General features: G+C 40.4%; 1 protein-coding gene and 1 pseudogene across 2 annotated transcripts in view; one reads left to right on the top strand and one right to left on the bottom strand.

The window, feature by feature from the left end:
* The window catches only part of Rdx (radixin), a 57,418-nt gene that overhangs the window by 12,411 nt on the left and 21,766 nt on the right, over positions 1-23,241 (bottom strand). For both annotated transcript variants that reach the window (XM_032909270.1, XM_032909269.1), the window contains exons 8-14: positions 23,051-23,147; positions 21,909-22,072; positions 18,729-18,859; positions 10,555-10,715; positions 9,129-9,221; positions 6,432-6,674; positions 5,373-5,533 (exon numbers count right to left, since the gene is read on the bottom strand). In XM_032909270.1, coding sequence (XP_032765161.1) covers positions 5,373-5,533; positions 6,432-6,674; positions 9,129-9,221; positions 10,555-10,715; positions 18,729-18,859; positions 21,909-22,072; positions 23,051-23,147 — 1,050 coding nt within the window. The remainder of the gene's footprint in view (positions 1-5,372; positions 5,534-6,431; positions 6,675-9,128; positions 9,222-10,554; positions 10,716-18,728; positions 18,860-21,908; positions 22,073-23,050; positions 23,148-23,241) is intronic.
* Positions 13,124-13,523, top strand: LOC116906555 (annotated as a pseudogene).

Raw genomic sequence — 23,241 nt, 5'->3', positions numbered from 1 at the left:
CAAGCATCCCTGGGACCCCCATACCCAATACTCATGGTCTCGGCTACTATGCCTAGGTATCTCTACCACCTTTCAGCCAATATCGTTAGCACTTAAATGACTGTACTAATGGAGCAGTAACATAGAAGACTCAATGCTACACCTCAGTTTCACAGGTTCTGTAGTACGGACAGGAGTGGGGGAGAGGGAAACTGCCTTGGGATTCTAAGAAATGCATGTATTTCTAGGTCTAAGATAACGCAAATTGAGAACAGGAAAGGGTTATATGTATTTTGACGGTGTGAAAAGAATCCACATGTAGTCAGGGATGTTTCCAAGTCATCTGAGCATCCCCAAGTCCTTACCACATGTCTGCTACTAGGCATTGGCTGTAAGAGGAAAGGCTAGGCCAGTACCATCAGTCTCTAGGAACAAATCTGATGACATGCGTAGATATCAAAATAGAATCCAAGTGACAAAACCAAAATGGACAATTAGGATATGGAAATAAAGGGGAACTTCAAAGACTGGAGTAACCCGTTAGCTATAAGCAGGGAAGAACCTAGGCATGCAAAAATAAGAGAGCAACTGCAGGGTACTGGCATTTTAAAAGCCAACTGATACTGTGACCAAGAAACGCAAACCGATGTAAAGGCTAAGATAAATTAATACTTGAAGGCCATGGTTACTCTTATCTTGCTTCAAAAGTCCTCAAATGTAGCAGGCAATTAATTAAAAAATAACTTTGATTAAATGAAGGTTACTAAGAATGCAGAACCACTGTGTGCTCAGGAGCTCCATAGACAAGACACAAAGGTGACCTAAGAGGCTTTCTTAGTTGGGCTATGAAGTTCTATGAGATAAAGTAAATATTTCAGTGCTTAAGGCAGTGCGTGAGCATGAACACCTCACCCCCCTCAAGGGAGTGTGTCTAAGAAGAAAATGTCTTGCTTATGGCTTATAAGCTTGAGTCAGAACATCTGGTTCATACAACAGAAAGTGTTGAAGAGGAGACAGTGCAGGGGTCACAGCCTTTCCCATTAGGAAATGGCAGTCCTTAAATTCCTCAAAGATGGGCTCATCATTAAGAGATAATAAGTCTACTCAGGAAAAATAGTAGGAGTTAATAGTATTTAACTGGAAAACCAAGGTTGGAAAAGGTAAGCTTGCACATCATAGCTGTTCTACTATGTAGGAAGCACGGCCGGGGCTGGGGGGTGGGGGTGGTGCTCCTGGTGTTTTACTTAGCAGGATGAACAGACAGGGCTGCAGTTAGCCTAGACTGGCCTTCAACAAGAGTGGACCCAAGGATGACCTTCACATTCTCCTGCCTTCCCCTCCTGAATTCTGGGATCACAGGAGTGTAGATGCCACACCTGGCTTTGGGCGTTTGAGGAGACCATCACTCTACCTGACACAACTGCCTCACTGGTCAGTTAGCAAATTAATGCAAATTTAATAACCCCTTATATGTTACTTCAAGTTTTAATATTTAAAAGATGAGATTTCATTGGGTACATATAGGTGTAGATTTGATGTTCATCTTTTTGTTTCTTAAAACATTCCAGATCTTTAAAGTAAAAAATAGAAGTTGCCCTAAACTACGACAGCCACTGTTCTATGTATAGTAAAATTTCCAATAATGTGTCAAGCTTAAAAACAGTAATTCTAGTTCTAAAAAAGGTTCTCTAAAATTAAAAAAAAAATAAGTAAAACATTCTATAAAAATGTCTTTGTTTATCACAGGAGGGAGTAAGGGAGAATCTTGGGTAAGAGAGGGAAGGGAAAGAGGGGAACAAAATGATTGAAGCCGAGAGCCAGCAGAAAGAATAGAAACAGGCGTCCTCGGGAGATAGGAGGTTGGAGGGACCCTCCAGAATGTACCAGGTACCTGGGAGGTGAGAGACTCTCAGGACTGAAAGGGAGGGACCTTAGATGAAATGCCCTACAGTGGGGAGAGGGGACTTGTAGAGCCCACCTCCAGCAGAAAGACAGGGCATCAAGTGAGGGATGGGGTTGCCATCCACAGTCAAAAACTCTGACCCTTAACTGCTCCTTTTCTGAAAGAACTGCAGATAAAAATGGAGAGGAGCCTGAGGAAAAGGAGGTCCAGGAACAGGCCCAAAGTGGGTTCTAGCTCAAGGGGAGGTCTCAAGGCCTAAGGCTATGGAGCACTCACAAAAAGGGGCCTATCATGACTGCCCTCTGAAAGACCCAACAAGCAGCTAAAAGCAGCAGATACAGATATTTACACACAACCAATGAACAGAAGCTGCTGACCCTTCTGGGTGAACTAGGGAAAAGCTGGAAGAAGCTGAGGAGGAGGGTGACCCAGTAGGAGGACCAGCAGTCTCCACTAACCTGGATCCTCGAGATCTCTCAGACACTGGACCACCAACCAGGCAGCACACATCAGCTGATATGAGGACCCCAAAACATATTGCAGAAGACTCCCAGATCTGGATTCAGTAGAAGATGCACCTAACCCTCAAGAGACTGGAGGCCCCAGGGAGTGGGGAGGTCTGGTTGAGTGGGAACATCCTCATGAAGAGAGGGGGAAGCAGTGGGGGTTGGGAGAAGGCATGGGATGTGGAACAGTCAGAGGGTGGACCGGGAGGGGAATAAAATTTGGAGCATAAAAAAAAGATTAAATTAAAAAAAAAAAAGTCATTGCTTTTCAAGATCAGTGAAATCACTGCCTACTCCTGGAGAGAGAAAGAACAGTTGTTGGCTTTTAAAGTGTTCTAGATGAGAGCCATTACTTTTTTATTTATGAATATATGCTAAGTATTAATGAGAGACCATCTAAAAGGCGATTCTACATTTATGGCACCTGCTCTGACACAGCTTTCATAAGACTATTGTCTGAATAGAGGCACCCAGCATAAAGCAGAGCGCACCAGAGATTTAACAGTGGGAGGAGTCGAGAGTGAAACCCCGCCTTCCTTCCCTGGGAAGAAGACTCTGGATGGAGAAAAATAAAGCAGTGCCTGAATTCCAAATCCCGGGGTGGCAGAGATGTGGGTCACTGTGACCTCCACAGTAAGAGGAGGGGATAAAGAGCACGCTTGTGAGCATTCAAACTTTGTCCCTAAAGACATCACATAGTTCACGGCTCAAATGACAATTCAAGGGCTGTGTGAGAAAACCATGTTAAATAACAACAGTGGACCTCAAAGACATGAGCTTTTGTCACTTTATTGTTAACCAATGAATATTATCCAAAATTAGAGATGTAATTGTAATTTACTTGTACAACATGAAATTATGCTAATGGGAAATTACCAAATACTCATTAGTGTGTTTTCACATTGCTATATGAACATGTGCTCTCAACTGCTAATGATAAATGTTATAACTGATTCGGTCACTATGAAAACCCATTTTGCAAATGGCTGTTCCTGTTTAGAAAAATTCATATAGCTATAAAAATGGATTAAACCCACTTTAATCCTAACCTACAAATAGACTATTAACAGCAAATATAACTGGTAGCCTCTCAACACTGTAACAACTGGTGCAGCGATAATGTACACAATGCAAATAGAAAAGAAAACAGTAAAACCCGAGGGAAGTCGATTCTTTTAGCAATAAGGACTATTACTCTGACGCTTTGGAAAAGTGAACACTCATACTTCAAAGTCTCTCCCTCTCACATGTGGAAGGCAATTCCCTCGCTGATTCTGAAGCATGTGCACAACCACTGTACAACAGTCACTTCAAGGTTAACCAGTTTGTCTTTTGTCCTACAGAGTCCAAAAAATATATTAACCCTTTCTTTTTTATAATGTTTGCCCAAATTAATCCTTTTTAAGTCAGCAAAAAAATCAAAAGCACAAAACCAAGTTGAATCTACTGTGCGTGAAAACTGCTTAATAAAATAAAATGGCAATTGTAATCGGTAAGTGTTAAGTCTGAGTGCATAATACCAAATGGAAAGGAGCTGAACCACACAGAGAAAACAAGGCTTTCTGGAGCTTCAAATTCAGGGGCTTCATGATCAGAGAATGTAAGAGCATCTTTCTAGCTGGAAAAGACTTCTTCAGTAAGACATAATTGAAATAAAATTTGCTTTTAGAGATTGCAAAGAAAATAGGCAGTGATTTAGAAACCAAATATGCTAAAACGGTGTTACCCATCCCATCAAGAATGAAGAGTGGGAATGCTTCACGTGCTGCAAAGGCAATGTCTTTCTCACAAAGGGTCACTTCCTCAGACACAGAACACCCTCAGGGAACAGCATTTACCAGTGAGAATATACAATCTAAACACGAATCAGAGCCCCACAAGTCAACAAAGAGGCAGTTAGAACATAAGCACTGGAATCTCAAACCTATATTCAATGAGAGACATGATTGAGATTGCCCATGGGTAACAGACATGCAGCATACAGACTGGGTGAGCAGTCACCAGTGTGGAGTGAGGTAGTAGTATGTTCTTGGAACTGATCCATATGCCGCCCTTGCAGAAAGGCCAAGGTTTGGTTGGTTTTTTCCCCTTCAACAATCGGAATCGGCTATCATCAACAGTTATCTTCTGTTGGACATCTGTGTTTCTAATCAACCTAAGAACAAAACTTGAATTTTTTTCAGAGATCACGTACCTGCAGGCAGTGTTTCATCAATAATTTTCCTAGAAACAACTGCCTAGTGGCTATGTCTCTAGAGTGACAGGCAAGGAAAGCCACCAGAGGACTACAGGATGTGAGACACCATCACTCAAGCTATCAGAGATGACTGTACTTAAGTAAAGCAAACATTCAATCAGGTAAGGGATCTCTGTAATAATTAACCACCGCTGCATACTCTGCTGTCCAACCTTCTAATCGCCTTGTGATGTAGCCTCATGTCTGTCTGTCTGCCCCGCTATCTCATTTTAAAAACCTCCAGTAAGTGATCCGTGTGACACCAGAATTACAGCTCTAGCATGACAAGGCATGAGAAGGCCACACTGACAAAACATGAGGATGAACATGGAGATGTATGTAGCCTACAACATGGAAAGGGCAAAGAAAACGGAGTTCACTAACTAAACATGCACTGAAATGTCCACCATTATCCTGAAATGTACACAGTGCTCAAAGCACACACACATTTGTCAGACATGGTCATTAGTGTTAATAGTCAACCGAGAAAGAGGAAACAAAAAGTGAAAAATGTACAAAAAGGTGACAGAATGCCATTATCCATTCCCTGGACAAAAGAAAAGTGACCACACATGACATCACACTGCTGCTTAATGCTGAAGTGCGCCCCTCGGGTTCTGCTAGTGAGCACAGTCAACTGTCTGAGTGCTTTGGCAAGGCGGGATGCATCGCACTGCACCGCACAGGCCTGCTTTTCTCTGCTGTGGTTCAGCTCAGGGAGGACATGGATCACAAGAACGGCTCTCACATTGCTTCAAACTCATCGATGCGCTGCTTGGTGTTGCCTTGTCGAATCTGCCGCAGAGTCTTGTACTTATCACGGCCTGCCTTGACGTTCTCAGCATGGAGAACATCATTCTGTGTCTTCTTGGTTTCATCTCTCGCTTGGGCTAATTCTGAACTTAATGCCTGCATTAAAAAAACAATTACAATTCCATAAAGTTATGAAAATTATAACAATAGGTTAAAGATAAAAAAATACATGTATAACAAACCTGACTTTTTAATATATTAATTTTTCCACTGTGGAATGGTTTCTGGATGATATTCAAGCTTTTTATTTTTATTTCGTGTGCATTAGTGTTTCGCTTGCATATGTGTGCTGGATCCCCTAAAACCAGCTATACAGACAGCTGTGAGCCGCCATATGGGTCTCGGAATTGAATCCAGGTTCTCTGAAAGAACAGACAGGGCTCTTAACCTCTGTGCCGACTTCTCCAGCACACAAGCATCCTTTTTTTAGTAACTGTGATGCTAGGAAAGGAAGCCCAAGGTCTTTCTTTAGTCGTCGGCCATGACATTTTATATATTCTGAACTACTTTAAATTTCTTATATCTAATACATGAAACAACTGATCAAGTTCAATGCAGTCATTTTAAAGGAAAGAGACTGAAAGATTTAAAAACAATGGACTTTTTCTCTAGAAATTTTAATACAGTTAATGTAACCATTCTTTTGCTTTAGTAAGATTTAACCAACTTAAAAATTAGGTAATTTTTAAACTATTGAATAACACTAAATTTTCTATTCTGACCTAATAATGTACATTCAATAAATAGATCTTTTGTGATTATAAAATACGAATAACTCCAATGATATATTTTCAATAAAGGATGAAGTATCAAGTATTGTTTTACACAGCACTAGAATACTTTCTTCCTTTGAAAATGAGCCAATCAGCAAAGGCCCTTGCTAATAGGGCTGTAATGATAGAAGCGATAAGAAACTGTCACAAGCCAATCAGGAGGCTGACTTAAGTGGAGACTGCAACGTTTTAGATGTGCACACAGATCGGGCTGCCAGTACCTGGAGCTGCTTCTTCACGCGTTCGTTCTTCTGGGTCTCCGTCACCCGCTGCTCCTCGCTCCTGTGGTTCGTCACGCCCTCACTGGACAGCTCGGCGCTGGCCTCGGCACTGTGCTCGTCCTGCTCATCATGCTCGTTCTCTGTGGGAGGGACGACTGCGGGAGGGGGCGGCGGAGGGGGCGCACACATCACAGTTTTTAACTCTTCTTTGGTCTTTTCCAAGTCTTCCTGAGCTGCAAAAGCCTGAACATTAAAAATAAGTGTGTGAAACGAGTAACAAAAAATGATTTATTCTGTCTCTATAACAAAAACTACATCTTGAAGTAATAGGTCCTTTCAATAAAAGCTCCAGAATTCCAGCAGGTAGGAGGCATAAACATTTAAAATTATTAATCAGGTTTATTCTTTGTTCCTGTAACTGTTGTAAATGCTTGGTCAAAAACAACTTAATGGGTAGAATGCTGAGAAATGTCATATTTAATAGATTACATTTGAGCCACAAGCAGGAAAATACAACAGTCAATGGAGGAATCAGAGGGTCATTACTGTAAACACAGTGGTCAATTAAATCACTGACCTCAGGATGGGTTAGCTAGACAGTGCCATCTCACACGATAGATACAACATAAAGCATACAAAGCACTGATGTCTGGGGAACAATACTTCCCGGCTGCCTGGACAAGCCCTGCTCACAGTCCTGTCCTGTCTTCCTATTGAGAACACTGTTCTCTAAAGGCTCCTGAACTATGGAGGTCTCCTGTAACAATCCCTTAAGGAAATCCTCAGGATACCAAGAAAACAAAGAGACAAACACACAAAGAAGGGCATCCTACAGGCCCTCGGCAAATCAGGATCAGGAGAGAGGGTCTATTCTGTGCTAAGATTTAAAGCCAACAGACTCTAAACTCCTGCCTTGCACACAGCAGAGCAACCTACCTATACATTACCAACCTTGTTGGCTAAATTTTAAAATCTAACATTAGGATGAAAATTCAATAAAAATGACTTATATAGATGGAAAGATTTCATTTCAAATACATACATATATAACTTATACATAAGCAGGAGTAGAAAAGTATATACTCTAATGTTTTAAAATAACATCCTAGCTTAATGGACTATGATTTTCTTTATATACTAACTTACACTAATATAAAATTTTTAAATTGTTTATAGAACTTGAAGCTATGTTTTTAAGGTTTGTGTCTCTAAAATCCATAAAGCATCCTTTAAACCAGGTCTACAAAATTCTCACAACAAAAGCAAAATAATGGGGAGACTAACCATTTCATCCTTTTTCTACTTATTATTTTACTATATACACATGTAATATAAAATGTCCCAAAAAAAAAACGAACTTCTACAAAGAAATTTTGTTTTATCTTGTTGTTAGAATTTATTTATTTATTTTAGGTGCACTGGTGTTTTGCCTATGTGCATGTGAGGATGCAGGATCCTCTGGAGTTATAAACAGCTGTGAGCTGCTATGGGGGTGTCACAGATTGAACACAGGTCCTCTAGAAGAGCTGCCAATGTTCCTAACCACGGCGACATCTCTCCAGCCCTCTACAGAAAAATTTAAGAGTAGAACAAACCATTTTATACAGGAAGAGTATTTTATTGTAGAAAAACCACTACATATCCCCTGTACCTTCCTTGGGTATAAAAATTATAACTGCACATACAAGTTGATGGTACTGAATTAAACCCATCCCTCTAGTTACAAACTTGATTTTGCACTGTGAATTCTATTAGAAATCTTGCAGTATCCACTGCTCCCTTAAGATCTGTAGGCAGTTAAAGGCTGCTGGGGAAAGGAGTTCACAAGGCCCACCTCTCCCTAAGGAGCAGGAGTTAATGCTCATTGAGACCTCTAGAAGGGTAGCCACCAGCAAGCTGTCCTGGCTCCTGGAAGATTTCACACTAACACTCACTGGTCCAGGAAAAGTAGAAGAGGACACACTAAATGGGAAGAGCAGGATCAGACTGTATAGGATAAGCATATATGAAAATGCCATGTCCATGTAGAATTAAAGTATGCAAACAAAACCCAAAAATCTTACCAGTAGCAAAACTACAGCCTTCCATCAACCTCACCTCCTGTAGCCTGCTGTCCTGACAGTCTCAGCCTATCACAGTTTAACTCTTCCACTCTACTCTTCATTACTGTATCCTTCAGACATTTATTTAAGCATCCAAACCACACTGCTAAGTTGTTGTCGTTAATACGATCACACGTAATTGTGCTACCCATACTCTGAAATCTTCACTGATATTTACACACACAATCCACCAATTTGCATCAGTAGACCATTTATTTAAAGTCCCCTATAACTCAATCTTCTATTAATTAACTTTTCACTAAACCTACTTTTTTGACCTTATCCTTGGTTTTTAGCTATTTACTGACTGTCCTCAAATCTGAAACATTCACTCCTACTACTTATAACCATTCAATCTGTTCTTTCTGGAACAACTATCAACACTTCAGCCTTTAATCTGATTCCCCAAAACTAGCTTATTCCCCAAGACCCAAAGTAAATGCTTATGAATTTCCTGATCAGCTCTTACGTATTCCCCAGGGTCTGGGCATATGCTGATCTCACATCACCTCTATAAAGTCAGCAAATGGACCGCTGGGCTCACTGACAGAGTAGCTATTCAGGAAAAGCTAGCACACAACGAAACAGTGATTACTTTATGCTGCCACTCAGTAGCTTCCTCTTCCTTTTTCTTCTTGGCTTCTTCTAAAAGTGCAATCTTGGCAGTGAATTCGGCAAGTTCTGCTGCCTAAAATTAAAATGTTTATATATCATCAATACCAGAGGCAATAATGTTTTTAATATTCTTTTAATTTTTTTAATCAAAAACTTTAAGCTTGGGCTGTTTTAAGTTCCCATTTTTAAAAAGGTAGTATTTCCTAAAGGTCTTAAGTAGTTGGCTTGTAGTAGGTACTTGAGATAAAGAGGAACAGAACGTAAAGTTAAAAGATGTTATTTTATAGATAAGCAATGACTTATGTTTCAGCAGTAAGAACTGAAAAGTGTCCAAGTGCTGTGTTTTAAACCTTTGTCACTAAACAAATAATTACATGATGCTCTGCAGTGAGCAGTCCCATCTTCAAAGAGCAACTGACAGGCGTGCTGTCACCCCCTGGCATCAAACCTTGCATGGTCCTTAGAAGGTGGAGGCAGAAGGATCAAGAGTACAAAGCCAGCCCAGAAGCCACCCCAGGTTAGTAGCAAAGCTTTCTCTACAAACAAACAGGTTTAGAAGACACGTAGTGAATAAACACCTAAATTAATAAGCATATTTAGAAACTTCCCTGTGTTACATACACTTTCATTATTTGGAAGCATGTTAAATAAACAGAACTCCAACTAACTGGCTTATAGCCATCACACAGAAACCAAACAAGCTGTGTCAATTTATCTAAATCACAGGATGCCATGTGGCCTCTGTAGAGGTTCTCAACCTGTGGGTCATGACCCCTTTGAGGGTTGACCAACCCTTTCACAGGGTTACCTAACACCATTAGAAAACCGATAGCTACGTTACAATACACAACAGCAGCAAAATTACAGTTACAAAGTAACAACTAAAATAATTTTATGGATTGTGGACACCACAACATGAGGAACTGTATTAAAGCATTCCAGCTTTAGGACAATGAGAACCAGTGGTCCAAATGAATGAACTCTTTTGTGGGCTATAGGCTCCATTCAAGAGAAAACCACCAACAGAATATATTATTGAAAGAAAATCAATTTTCATTAAAAAAAAAAATGAACTAGAAGATACAAATGCATATAACCCGGGGTTGGGGATTTAGTTCAGTGGTAGAGCGCTTGCCTAGCAAGTACAAGGCCCTGGGTTCAGTCCTCAGCCCCGGAAAAAAAAAAAAAAAAAAATAAAAAAAAAATGCATATAACCTTTTACCTTTTATCCTGTTTGGTTTTCAGTTTCATTTTTTAATTTTATCTGGCAGAAATAAAACATCCGATTTCTGTCACTTTGTTACTATCCTGGTGGCATGCTTTTGAGAAGGGATCATACCCTTGGGTCCGTGGTCATGCCATGTATTTACTCGTTTTGCTTTTTCTGAGAATGGACAGGGCCTTACCAGCTGCTCCTGGTTCTTCATCTGGTCAGCAGCTTGCTTGGCTATTGCGGACTTGGCCTCTTCCGCAGCCCGGCGCTCCCTGTCTAGCCGCTCTGCCTCCTCTTTTGCTCGCTGGCGCTCCTGCTCCAGTTCCAGAGCTTTCCGGGTCTGCTCTTCTAGTTCTGAAATGTTTCACCCAGCCCACAGACATGGGTTAACCTCAACCATCCTCCTTACAGCAAGACACCAAAATGTGTAGCTTTAAAGATCAGTGACTAAATATGCAACAAACATTCCCATTTTAACCTGCTAAACAGTAATAATTTTTACATAATTTATGGTTCAAGTTGTGTCAAAAGGCTAAAAGCACATACTTAATTTTGTAAGTCTCTAACTTTAAGTTTTGACCTGAAAAAATTAGCAAAGTTAGGGAACTGGGTGGAATGGCTCAAGAGAACTCTTGCATAGATGTACAGGCCCAGGGTGCAATCCCTAAAACTATCCAAAAAGACTGAGCTGTTTATCTTAATAGAAATCTATAAATCAATGCATTTTAAGAATAATGATGCTAGCTTAGCAGTCAAGCCCTGTCTAGTACACAAGATGCTCCTAGGTTCAATTCTTAGTACCAGGACAAAATACAATGAGTCTTACCTACACTAACCACAAGCAGAGTAACCCATCTCAAATGCATGGGGATTCAAAGTGTTTTGGATCTTTTCACTATTTAATATATGTAGTGGGAGAATTTGGAGCTAAGGCTCACTCTAATGTGAGATGCATTGGTTTCCTATGTCCAGAACCTGAAGGTAACCCGATGGAGTACATCCAGTGTCTCCGCACAAGTGAGATCCACTACATGTGTAAGCTTCACTTGTGACAGTATGTAAGTTCAAAACATTTATTTCACAATTGGGGAAATCAAGATCTTTATATTATACTTTTGATAAGTTATCAGCAATCTTGACTGGCTGTTTGATGTTAAATTTGAGAAAACAACTCAACACAGAAGCTCTCACGTGGCTGAAGACATAGTAAGGTGACGGACAAGCATTGCAATCTGACAAGCATTGCATCAGGCATAAGTTCCTTTCTTATCCCGGTAAATTGAATAAGAAAGTAAAATATCACTAACAAAACCATTAGAAAAAACTGAGATAACTTTGAAACATTAAATTTAAGCATTATTTTGGGAAAGTCTTACATAAGATTTCTCACTTAGAATTCTGTGAGAAAATAGAGTATAATGTCCTAGGAGGCTGGCTCTCTTTGCTGGATCCTTTAGAGAGTCGTCAAAGTAGACTCAATGACAAGATTTTACTTAACATTTTTAATTTACTGGTCTCCATCAAAACTAGCATAAATAATTTCAGTTAAGAGATTTGGGAGATTTTGAGGATTAGAGAATAAAAATGACTCACTCTTATTAAGCTTTGAGTTTTTGATAAAATAGCATACAAACTCAACATAGCTATCTGGCTACAAATTATAAAAGTGCACAATACAGAATGTTACCACAGCTTGATTATATGGTGGTTTATTCTGAATTTTCATTCAAGCCTTGGTCAAGTAATAAACCTAGGAATAAACTTCCCTCATCGTGCTCTTCTGTTAAAAGCTCACCAAGCTCATGGCTCCACCATTCACCTACACAAATGAACCAAGAACTAAAGGCAGGGTTCCAGAGAAACATGTATGTATGTATGTATGTATACCCACGATCTTAGCACACACAAGTCCATCAACACATGCTCAGCCTCAAATTCTGAGGTATGATCCAGTATGTATGATCATACCTCAGATACTGCAAATATTCTACTAAGTACAAAAAGCCAATCACACAAAGATGCCCCATGATTCTACTATCTAGAACAACCAAGACCCCAGACAGAGAAGGGTATATGCTGGGGGCTATGGGGAAAGGAGGCTGAGAAGTTACTGCGTAACAGGCAGAGGTTTGGCTTTGAAGACTGAAAATGTTAGTGAACTCTTGATATCCTTAAACCATACTCTTCAAAATCAGCAGTACACTATTTTTTATGTTTGCCACAGTTAAAAAAATTCATAACAAAATTCTTACAAGTTTGGGATACAAGTTAAATGTTAACATAAATACTCTCTATTTATCCTTCTTATCAAATCCTTCATCAGTATTGACTCACTTATGGTCTATTTCAGTAAATAGTTTAGACATTTACACAGCCCGAGTATCACCCAAGTTGGCTTTTGTGTGAAAGTAGTCATATTTAACTTCTGAGTCAACTATTTTCTCTCAGCTTTCTGTGGTATCAATTTCAAAAAGAGATTTGATAGATTTTTGTGCAATTCTTAAATCTAGAAAAAAAAAACCTGTGCAATTCTTAAATCTATGACAAAAAAAGCTATCTTTTAAAATGTTAAAATGAAGCGTGAGTCTTGCTGTGCATGGTGCCACGGGGCTGAGCTATCTGGTCCCAAGATCTTGTGCCTTAGACAGCGCAGGGTGGCTTCACCTCTGTAGCCGTGGCCACGTGCAAGCTGCAGGCCAGAACGACTGACTGCCACAGTCCGGGAGCCCAGAGGGTTAAGTGGGCAGTGGAGGGAAGGAGGGATGCCTGGAGTTACTGCAGGAGTCTGTCAGAGCTCTGGCAGCCTTCCTCAGAAAGGCTAGGAAGCTGAAAGTCCCCGAATGGGTGGATGCAGTCAAGCTGGCCAAACATAAAGGGCTTGCCCCAAAGGATGAGAACTCGTTCTACACACGAGCGGCTTCCCCAGACCGCACCTGCACCTCCGTGGTGGTGCAGGGGTTCGTTCCATGACCAAGATCTATGGAGGACGGCAGGTCAGGCCCAGCCACTGCAGCAGAGGTTCTAAGAGTGTGGCCTGTAGGGTCCTCCAAGCCCTGGAGAGGCTGAAAAGGACCAAGATGGGGGCCGCAAGCTAACGCCTCAGGACAGAGAGATCTGGACAGGATTGCTAGACAGGTGGCAGCTGCCAACCAGAAGCATTAGAACAAAGGATGCTGGGTTTAAAAACTGCCTCGGTCACAAATTAAATAACAACGTTAAAATGAATACTATTTTAAATTAATTTACAAAGAAAGAGTTGGGTGGTCATATGACCTTACGTGGAAAAGCTGTTTTTTAATCAGTGCACTAGAACAAGCCCAACGCTAATGTATTAACATTTTATTGAGACATCACCAACAGCCTGACTCAGAGGTTAAATATGACTGCTTTCACACAACAGCCAACTTGGGTGAGACTCAGGCTGTGTGAATGTCTAAACTACTTACTGAAATAGACCATAAGTGAGTCAAAATTAGTGAAGGATTTAATAAGAAATAATACCAACATTTCTCCTATCTGGTCATTAAAAAATCTAAAACTTTCCATCTTAGGGGTGGGGCAAGAAAGCAAAGACTGGGGTTGGGGATTTAGCTCAGTGGTAGAGCGCTTGCCTAGCAAGCACAAGGCCCTGGGTTTGGTCCCCAGCTCCGAGAAAAAGAAAAGAGAAAAAAAAAAAGAAAGCAAAGACTGTAACACAGCTTATTTAAAATAAAAGACAAAGATTGAAAGTCACAAAGACAAACTTTCTGTCCTACTACTCACGTCAGACTGGTCTGATTGGTTATAGTATTTAACTGGAAGGCGATAGGGAAAGTTAATGTAAATTCAAGCTTATAAAATTTGAGGAAGCTTCTCGTTCTTACTCATATTTGAAACCTAGAACTACATGACTTTGCAAGCCAAATAATAACTTATACCAGAACCAAGATTAGAAGCTGTAATATTGCAGTAACAGCATTAAAAACAAAACAAGATCCTACATGCCTTAATAAGACGATATAACCCAAAGCAATGGTTTATCAACAATTACATTGATTTCCAGAGGAAAGCACACAATCTTAGAAGGAAAAAAATAAGTAACAGTTCAATAATAACAATTTTTAGAAAGCATAGAATACTGTACTTATGTATTATTGACTGAATTTTTTAAGTTTCTATAGTACACCTAAGCAATGGTCCGGTTACATGTCACCATAAAAGTGAGGTCTGTGAATAGTGTATGGGGGATTTCTAGATACAGTAATTGGAACAGTAGGGTGTATGTGCGCGCGCGCGCGCACACACACACACACACACACACACACACACACACACACACACACACACTCTCTGCCAGGCACAGTGGTATACACCTGTGGTCCTGGATACTTTGGGAGGGGACAGCAAATGATCAGTTGGCTCCAGGAGTGCAAGGCCATCCTGGAGAATATGCAATATCTCTCCTCTTAAAACAAAATACCCCAGGAAATATGTCAGATGCCTCTTAGTGTGACCAGTAAGAATACATTTTCATGTGTTCTGTGTATTTATTCTGTAAACAAAAAGGTATCTGCTTTTCCCCAAACTGGCATAATGGAAAAGCAGCACACCAGCCTGGGAATAGCGTTCTACTGGGCCAGAAAGACAGACATGGAGAGCCTGGAACTGAAGAAGTAGTCGGGACTAGGAGGAAAGTTTCTGAGAAGGGGCAACCAAAGAGAAAGATCTCTTCAAAACTGTGTGCTGCTTTCATTCAATCTATTTGTCAATTCCCCCAAATGTCCACATACGTGAGACACTAGGAAACATGAAGAAATTGTAAGAAGTTTAAGAACTAGGGAGAGGGCTCACTCTCTTGTCAAATGACAGCATGAAGTGAACACAGAAAAGGCCTATTCGGGGTTGGGGATTTAGCTCAGTGGTAGGCGCTTACCCTAGGAAGCGCCAAGGCCCTGGGTTCGGGTCCCCAGCTCCAGAAAAAAAAAAAAAAAAAAAAAAAAAAAAAAAAAAGCCTATTCATCACCCCAGCTACCATCTCCTTGGAGAAAATAGTGCTGATTGATAAAGAATTTGTGTCCCAGACATTAAGAACCCTTAGAACAAGAAATCCCATTGGCCAATGTGCAGAAAATGTGAACGCCCCATTCCCAAAATATAGAAATACCCAATAAACACATGAAAGGTTGTTCAACATCATTAGGCAGAGGTATCTAAGTCAAAACCCAACACCACACTGGAAGCCGCTTAGGAAGACGATAACCCCAAAGACAGGCACTAATATAACATGTCCTGGTGAAGACGGAGGGCTCACACACTGTTACAGGAACACAGAGTCACTTTCAAACCAATTGGGCAGCTCCTTAAACCAATCAATACGGCCAGCAATATAAAAATGTAAAGAGAAATCTGAATGTATACGTTTTTAACTTATACACCACACAGTGAAACAGTAGAAACATGCGAATGCCCCACAATTGATGAATTAAAAAATAACTAAAACAGCATTTATCGATTTAAAAAGAATCAAACGTCAATATATGTTACAACACAGATGCACTTTGAAAATAGCAAGCCAAGTAAGGGAATCTGGACATGTGCCCAGAAAAGGCAACTCTGTGGCACAGCGAACAGATTAACAGCTGCCCATGGCTGTGAGGGATTACGGGGGATATTAACGGACCGGCTGCTTGATTAGTGGGTACAGAATTTCTCAGAGATGACAGATTTCGAGAACTCACTGGAGTGACAGTACATCACTCTGAACATATTAAACATCGTAAAGCTGTGTGGGTTAAGTGGGTAATTTTACAGCATATTGTATCTCAACAAGGCCATCAGAAAAAAAAAATGACTAAATCTAAAAGCTCAAGAATTAGAATGACAAAAAGTATAAATGGCAAATGTCTGAGAAGCAGTAAATGAAAGAACGCCAGTATAGCAAGCTACAAGAATGTCTGTACAGTTTACATCGCTTAGGAATGAACTTCCCTGCGACAACTACTGAGGCTTACTCCCAACGGCTGGATACTGAGCTCTGTATCCGCACTCCAAGACAGAATTTAGGTTCTCAGAAAATAAAACTAATTATAAACATTATTTTTTTTTTAAAAAAAAATGGCTTATTTCCATTCCAAAATTTAGAAACCTAAGTTGCTAAACCAATTCACTCAGGGTGGAAGTCATCCGCAGTGACAGAATTAAGCTTTGCTCCTAACTATAAACAGTATTCTCTAACATTCACCACATTATTATGCTGCCTGCCCCTCCACAGAAGTTCAAACCACATAAAGCAATTAAGTTACTGCCCCATCTGCCATCAATAGTGTGTACTGCATCAAAGCAGAGACCTTACCTACATCCAGTTCCATGTTCCCAGTGCTCCTCATGTGCCCAGAATCAACCCACCACTACACCACAGACCCTTCTACAGTCTGCCTGATGCAAGTCCAACTCCCGTTACTATTTGCTAGAACAGCAAATGGATGGTCGGTGTGGAAGTAGCATCTTTCGGGAATCTCTAATACATATTCTCTATGGTCTAGAACATCTTTTGTTCTATTTAATGAGTCACTTGTAAGAACAATGTCAATAAAAAATTAAGAGTATAACAACAAAATATAAAGTTTTCCTCAAAAATAAAATTTAAATATCTTGAGTGAAATTTTATGACAAATTACAAGACAACCATGGAGGTTTCAGGAGAGCCTGGGAAAGCTTTATTAGAAAAACAGCAGGTACACTGATGTCCTTTGCCCTCAGACGACTGACTGGCATTGTCTTGATAAAGATGCTCTAATTCTGTATGCTTATCTCCCTTATACTCTTCAGTGCTTCTTTTTTTGTATGTAAATCATTAACACTTTTATTATACATCCTAAATAAATGAGATTGAAAGATGTAGTAAGTAGCTATTCCTTCAAAAGTTATATAAATTTAATCTTTACTATGAAAAGTTTAATTCTTTAAACATCCTTCAGTATACGACAGGAGGTCATGTGTGTGGTACTAAGAACCAACCCGAGGGCCCCACACACGTAAGCAAGCATCTGGACCAATGAGCTCTGCGAGCTATACCTTCAGCCCCTCAAGTCAAACCTCTTCCCAGCATCCTAGACAGATGCGACTCAAACCCGCCATGTGGGGTCTGACCCGACTTAGCACACCCCATGTCACTGCCAGTTCTCTACATGGATTTCTACTATCTGCACCGGCTTCACTGTCATGGAGGCTCTAAGTCTGTAAGGTAAACAGGTACCTAAGGCAGAAGAAACAGCATCAAATGTGGAATTCAACAATCATTTTGTCTCAATTTTGTGGTCTATAAACAAGTAACATAAACCTTTCAGTTTTGAAGTAAATTAATTTCTAGATGTGAGAGGTAAGGTTTAGCTAGATTTAGAATAAAACTCAATTTAAAAATTATGCTGTGTGTGTGTGTGTGTGTGTGTGTGTGTGTGTGTGTGTGTTATACACATGCTTGGAGGAGGCCAGAGGTCTACCAAAGTTGTTACCTCCCTTTTTGAGATGCAGTCTCTTAGGAACGGGGTCTGACTGATTTGTTGAGGCTGCCTGACCAGTCAACTTCAGGAATCTACTTGTCTCAGCTTTTCCAGTACCGGAGTGCAAGCCACTGCCAGCCATGCCCAACCTTAGCCTAAGTTCTAGTGATCAACACAGGGCTTCATGATTGCACATCAAGTATTTTACCAAATGAGTCTTGTCTCCAGCCGTATGCATATACCTGGTAAGATGACACAGGTCAGTTATCTTAGCATTGGTGAGGAGGGAGTCTCGAGTACCAAAAGGTTTGAGGCCAGCCTGGGTTACACTGAAAATGTGCCCACTCCCACAAACCACAACAGTCTCTACTAAAATATATCTCCAACACTCTTGGAGTAACTGTAGATAAACAGTCATTTAGGGAACCACCTCTTCTGGATACCCACCAGAAAATGGTTGTGACTGTTCTGAAAAATATCTCCTCACACAGGAAAATGATATAATCAAATTAAACCTTAAATAACACTACCATCCCCAATAAAAGTGAATGGCTAATTCTATTAATTGTTAGGGAAGGATATTGTATACAGAGTAAGTTCACACTACCTGCTAAGATTCTGCTGCTTGGGAAGAAACAATCTAATTTGCTCAAATAACCTTTTTCCTTTTTTTTTTTCCACTAATGCTCTGTCAAAGTAGTATATCCTAGAGTTACTCAATGTAAACGGTGTCCTTTCTATATATTGTAGCACTTTGGCTATAAGCAGAATAGGAAGTCCATCTAAATATGTCAAAAGCAAACAAGCAGCATGGCATGTCTGTGTATGACTGCACATGTTTTCAGAGCCGCAACCCTTAAAGATCACAGTTCAAAAACAAACCCTTTACCTTTCTGGGCTTTCATTGTCTGCTCTTCAATTTGCCTTAGACGTTCCATCAGCTCTTCCTTTTCCCGTTCTATTCTTTCCTTTTCCTTTTCTGCTATTTCCCGTTTCTTCTTTTCATTCTCTAATTGTGCCCTTAAAGAAATTACAAGTCATATGTTACAAATAAATGGGTAGAAACAAATCGATGTCATTTGTATTAACCCCAAGTCAAATAAAAGTGCAATGTAAGTATTTAAATGTTTAATATATTTGCCATGCACACTTCGGTATCTAGCACTGCATTATACTACATACGCAGTCAGACACAGCTGTGTCACAACCCTAGAGCTGCGGATGGCAGAAGCAGGTGGGACCCTGGAGCGTGCTGACAGACGGTCTCTCAGGTGTCTTCCTCGGATGTTCTCACTCCTCACCTGCACACATGTATGCGTGTGTGTGCGTGCATGCACATACGCACATACCATAGCATGTTCTCAAAGCCAGCTCAGGTGAGAAAAAACTCAGGAGAGTAAGCTTCTGCTTACAGAACAATTATTTGTAGCATCTTAATAGCTTGCTTCAGCCATTGCCACAACTCAAGAGAATTCTTTGAGTGAGCAGGTGTCCTCCATGGGGAAAGAGCAAAGGTTTAAAAGAGAGCGCACAAGTACCTTCAATAGTAACAGCATGGAAGGTAAATGATTTTCAACCATTAAAATAAATTAATACAAATGTAATTTCTGGGTACTAGTTATATATGCCTCGATAAAAGATGACAGTTAAGTTTCACCTTTCACAATTCCATTAGGATGGCAACAAGTGTTTATAGCTGGTAAAAGGGGAAACAATGCCATGAAGATTTAGATGTTACAAGTTCTGATAAAAATCATTTGGGGGAGAGGACTTGGGGACTAATATACATAAATTTCAAGAGCTCCATGCTGGTGACCAAAACCAAAAAGATGAATAAAAGACACCAAGTTCTTACTTCACATGCTTAATTTTAAAATTAATACTTCAATGATAATAGTTATTCCCTAAAGTGATTCCATCCCTATTATCTCCTTAATATTCACAGAACGGTATCACTGTCATCTAGTGTCTATTCTGAATTCCAGCTTATCACAAAACAGCACCATCAAGGTACATGTTCTTAATATAAAAGCTGGAATTTGGAAATTTCTGCAGATCTTGGGCATCCATCTGTTCCCAAGAGAGAAAGTGTGGAACACTGGTGGAGAGCTGTCACAAGTCAGCAAGAATTGCTGGCAGTGACTTTCTGATACACAAAAACTGGCACAGGAAGTTGAAGGGTCATTATGCCTCCTGCTAATTAACAAACTTCACCTACTTAAAAACCAAGACCTGGGGCTGGAGAGTGTAGTGGTGAAGAGCACTTGCGCTTGCAGAAGACCCGAGTTCAACTGCCAGCATCCACGTGGTAGGCTACAACTGTAACCCTCCCGGGATACGACATCCTCTTACAACCTGCGGGCATGTGTATGGTGTGCAGACATTCATGGAGACAACCTGCGGGCATGTGTATGGTGTGCAGACATTCATGGAGACAACCTGCGGGCATGTGTATGGTGTGCAGACATACATCAGTAGAGACAAAGCAGCATATTTAAAAAAAAAAAAGAAAATATTTTAAAAGAACAAGAAAACTAAAATAAAAATAAAAAAGGTATGGGCTAGGGTTGAAGAGATGGCTCAGTGGTTAAGAGCACTGACTGATCTTCAGAGGTCCTGAGTTCAAATCCCAGCAACCATTGGTGGTTCACAGCCAATTGTAATGGGATCCGATGTCCTCTGCAGGTGTGTCTGAAGACAGCTATAGTGTACTCATATACATAAATAAATAAATGTGAGAGAGAGAGAGAGAGAGAGAGAGAGAGAGAGAGAGGGGGAGGCAGGCAGGCAGGCAGGCAGGCATGGGCTGCCCCACTCTGGATCTAGGTTCTCTGTGATGTGCTTCCTTAACAGCAGACGAGCCAAAGGTTCTGCACTGGGTCTCTACAGCATTTCTCCCTCATTTCAATTTATATAAAGTATATTCAGGCAGAGTCTCAAGAAGCTGGGAGTTTCTACACCTCTAGAAAACCTAAATGAGGAGGCGAGTCAGCATACTCTAGGCTCCTTGGGCAAAAGAAAGGCCCAGTGGCCTTCCCTTAAAAAGCTGGCTGTCCCTGGAGGCTGCAGACGAACAAGAACCAGTTTTCACATGACTGCCTTTCTACAGCATGCTGTCTATAGCCCAGGGTGTGTGTTAGCTATTCCACTGCTCCAAGGCCTCTGAACAGCCATGTCTATCGCCACAGCTCCTCAAGGAGCTACCTTCCTGCCAAGCACTGACATCCTTCCCTCTTGACTCAGTACAAACCAAGCCACCAAGGCTCAATACCTACAGATTACAACCTATCTCAAGTGCTTACAACATTTTGAGTCCCACTCTGGCACAAATGTCCCCTTTTAGCAAAAGGTGTTGGCTTCACTTAGCTTTTTCCTATTGGTGTCCCATTTGGTCTTCTACAGAGAAGGAGAAAAAAAAAAAAGATACATAGACAGAAAGAAAAAAATGTAAGAAACATGGCTATAAGCAAGCTGGGACCAAACAGTGTTTAATTACTGAGAAGTTGTGAGTACACAGGAGACAGGGAGCCTGACTCTGCAGCACCGCTGTGATGTGCGTCTCACACCTTACCCCACAGACATAACCAAACCTCGACAGGACCTAGCTCCTAACATCACATGTTCACGCCTAGGGTTGCTAGGCCTTCCTTTCTCTCCGACATAAAATCGGGAGATATTCCTCTCCTCTGCACACTGCTCACAAGGTCCACAGGCAAACCCGACATATTCTTACCTCTGCACACGTTTATGTGGGCTTCCCCTTCTGAGTGGGTCTTTCCCACATCCTATCCGAATCACACTTTACCCAGGAAGCTTTTTGTAATTGCTCAAATTATATAAGTAGATGTTTTCATTCAGAGTTTGGGTTTCTAAACTTTTTTCAACCTAGTTCTATTTTGAGGATAAAAACATAAAGTCTCTGTGGTAACGTGTTAAGTTCAATCAGTTTTGGAAATACCTTTCAGGCCCATCACCAAAACTGTGCTGAAGGTCAAACACTAAAGCACACCAATAGACCTGGGCAGCCTGTAACTTGTGCTGCCATTAAAATGAACATCCCCACGCATACCGTTCTAGCTGCTTCTGATGCTTCTCCTCCCGGGCCTGAGCCTTCATCTGCTGTACTTCAATAGTATCAGGCTTTCTCCTTCGCATGTACAGCTCATGGTTTCCCATACATAAGGCCAAAATTCGCTTATTGATTCTCAGACGAGGTGCATAGAAAACAAAATCCTAAAAATAAAAGACAACTTTAAAACCTTTCAGTGACAGTATCCTTCACAACCACTCAATTTCAACAGGAAGTAGAAATCTGACGTCACTGCACATAGAGTCTTGGGACTATGAACCTCGCACACCTCCAACATAACTGTTTCCCCATTCCTTCACCCCTCCTCTGTTCTTTAAAGATGAACTAAATGTCATTAACTCTTACGTTTATTCAAAGAAACTACAAACAGCTATCCTTGTACCCTTAAACTGGTCTTTCTCCACGGCTGTTTAAGCTAGAAATGTTCTTCAGGGCTGGAGAGATATTCAGTGGTTAAGAGCACTGACTGCTCTTCCAGAGGTCCTGAGTTCAAACCCAGCAACACATGGTGGCTCACAACCATCTGTAATGGATCTGATGCCCTCTTCTGGTGTGTCTGAGGACAGCTACAGTGTACTCATATACAATAAATAAAATCTTAAAAAAAAAAAGTGCTCGCTGTTGGGGTTGGGGATTTAGCTCAGTGAACCACACTATTAAAAAAAAAAAAAAAAATGTTCTTCAAATGTTTATCATTTAGGTAACAAAGGTAGAATACTAAAGTATATGTAACACGAATCTTTGAAAATCTATCTCAATAAAAAGGAAGCCTCAGATATTAAAAACAGAAGGTCCAGACTGCAAGACTATAGAGTTAATCTAAAAAGGTTTGCCGTTACTGCATTTTGCAATCAATAAATGTTGTTTAAGTTATTTCTTAGGAATGACTATTAATACCCTTCTAAGACCATTATCAATGTTACAATGAAATCAGTTAAAATTCTTACATCTTAATAAGAAAACTGGAAACTTTTATATTTTTAATAACATTTCATCACTGAGGAAAATTTAACTATGGGAAGAGAATATCCCTCAGAAACAACTTAAGTGATCAGTGCTCTTCTTTAAGTGATTTCATAGAAAGTAGCAAAAATTTTTTAAAATTAATAAAATATACTTACAGGTGCCTTTTTGTCAATTGGCTTTATAACAAATTTTTTGTCATTAAACGAAATATTTCGGATTTCACTCCAGGGAAAACCAATTTTAGGTGTTAACCTAGGGGGAAAAAGAGTATTGCTTTAAATTAAAGGCAGGAAACAGAAGGACAAGTACACAGCCTACTGGGACAGGTTATGGGAATGACCAATCT

Source organism: Rattus rattus, chromosome 8, assembly GCF_011064425.1.
Source record: "Rattus rattus isolate New Zealand chromosome 8, Rrattus_CSIRO_v1, whole genome shotgun sequence".
NCBI lineage: Eukaryota > Metazoa > Chordata > Mammalia > Rodentia > Muridae > Rattus > Rattus rattus.
The sequence above is the reverse complement of the archived record's forward strand: the minus strand, read 5'-3'. Positions and strand labels throughout refer to the sequence as shown.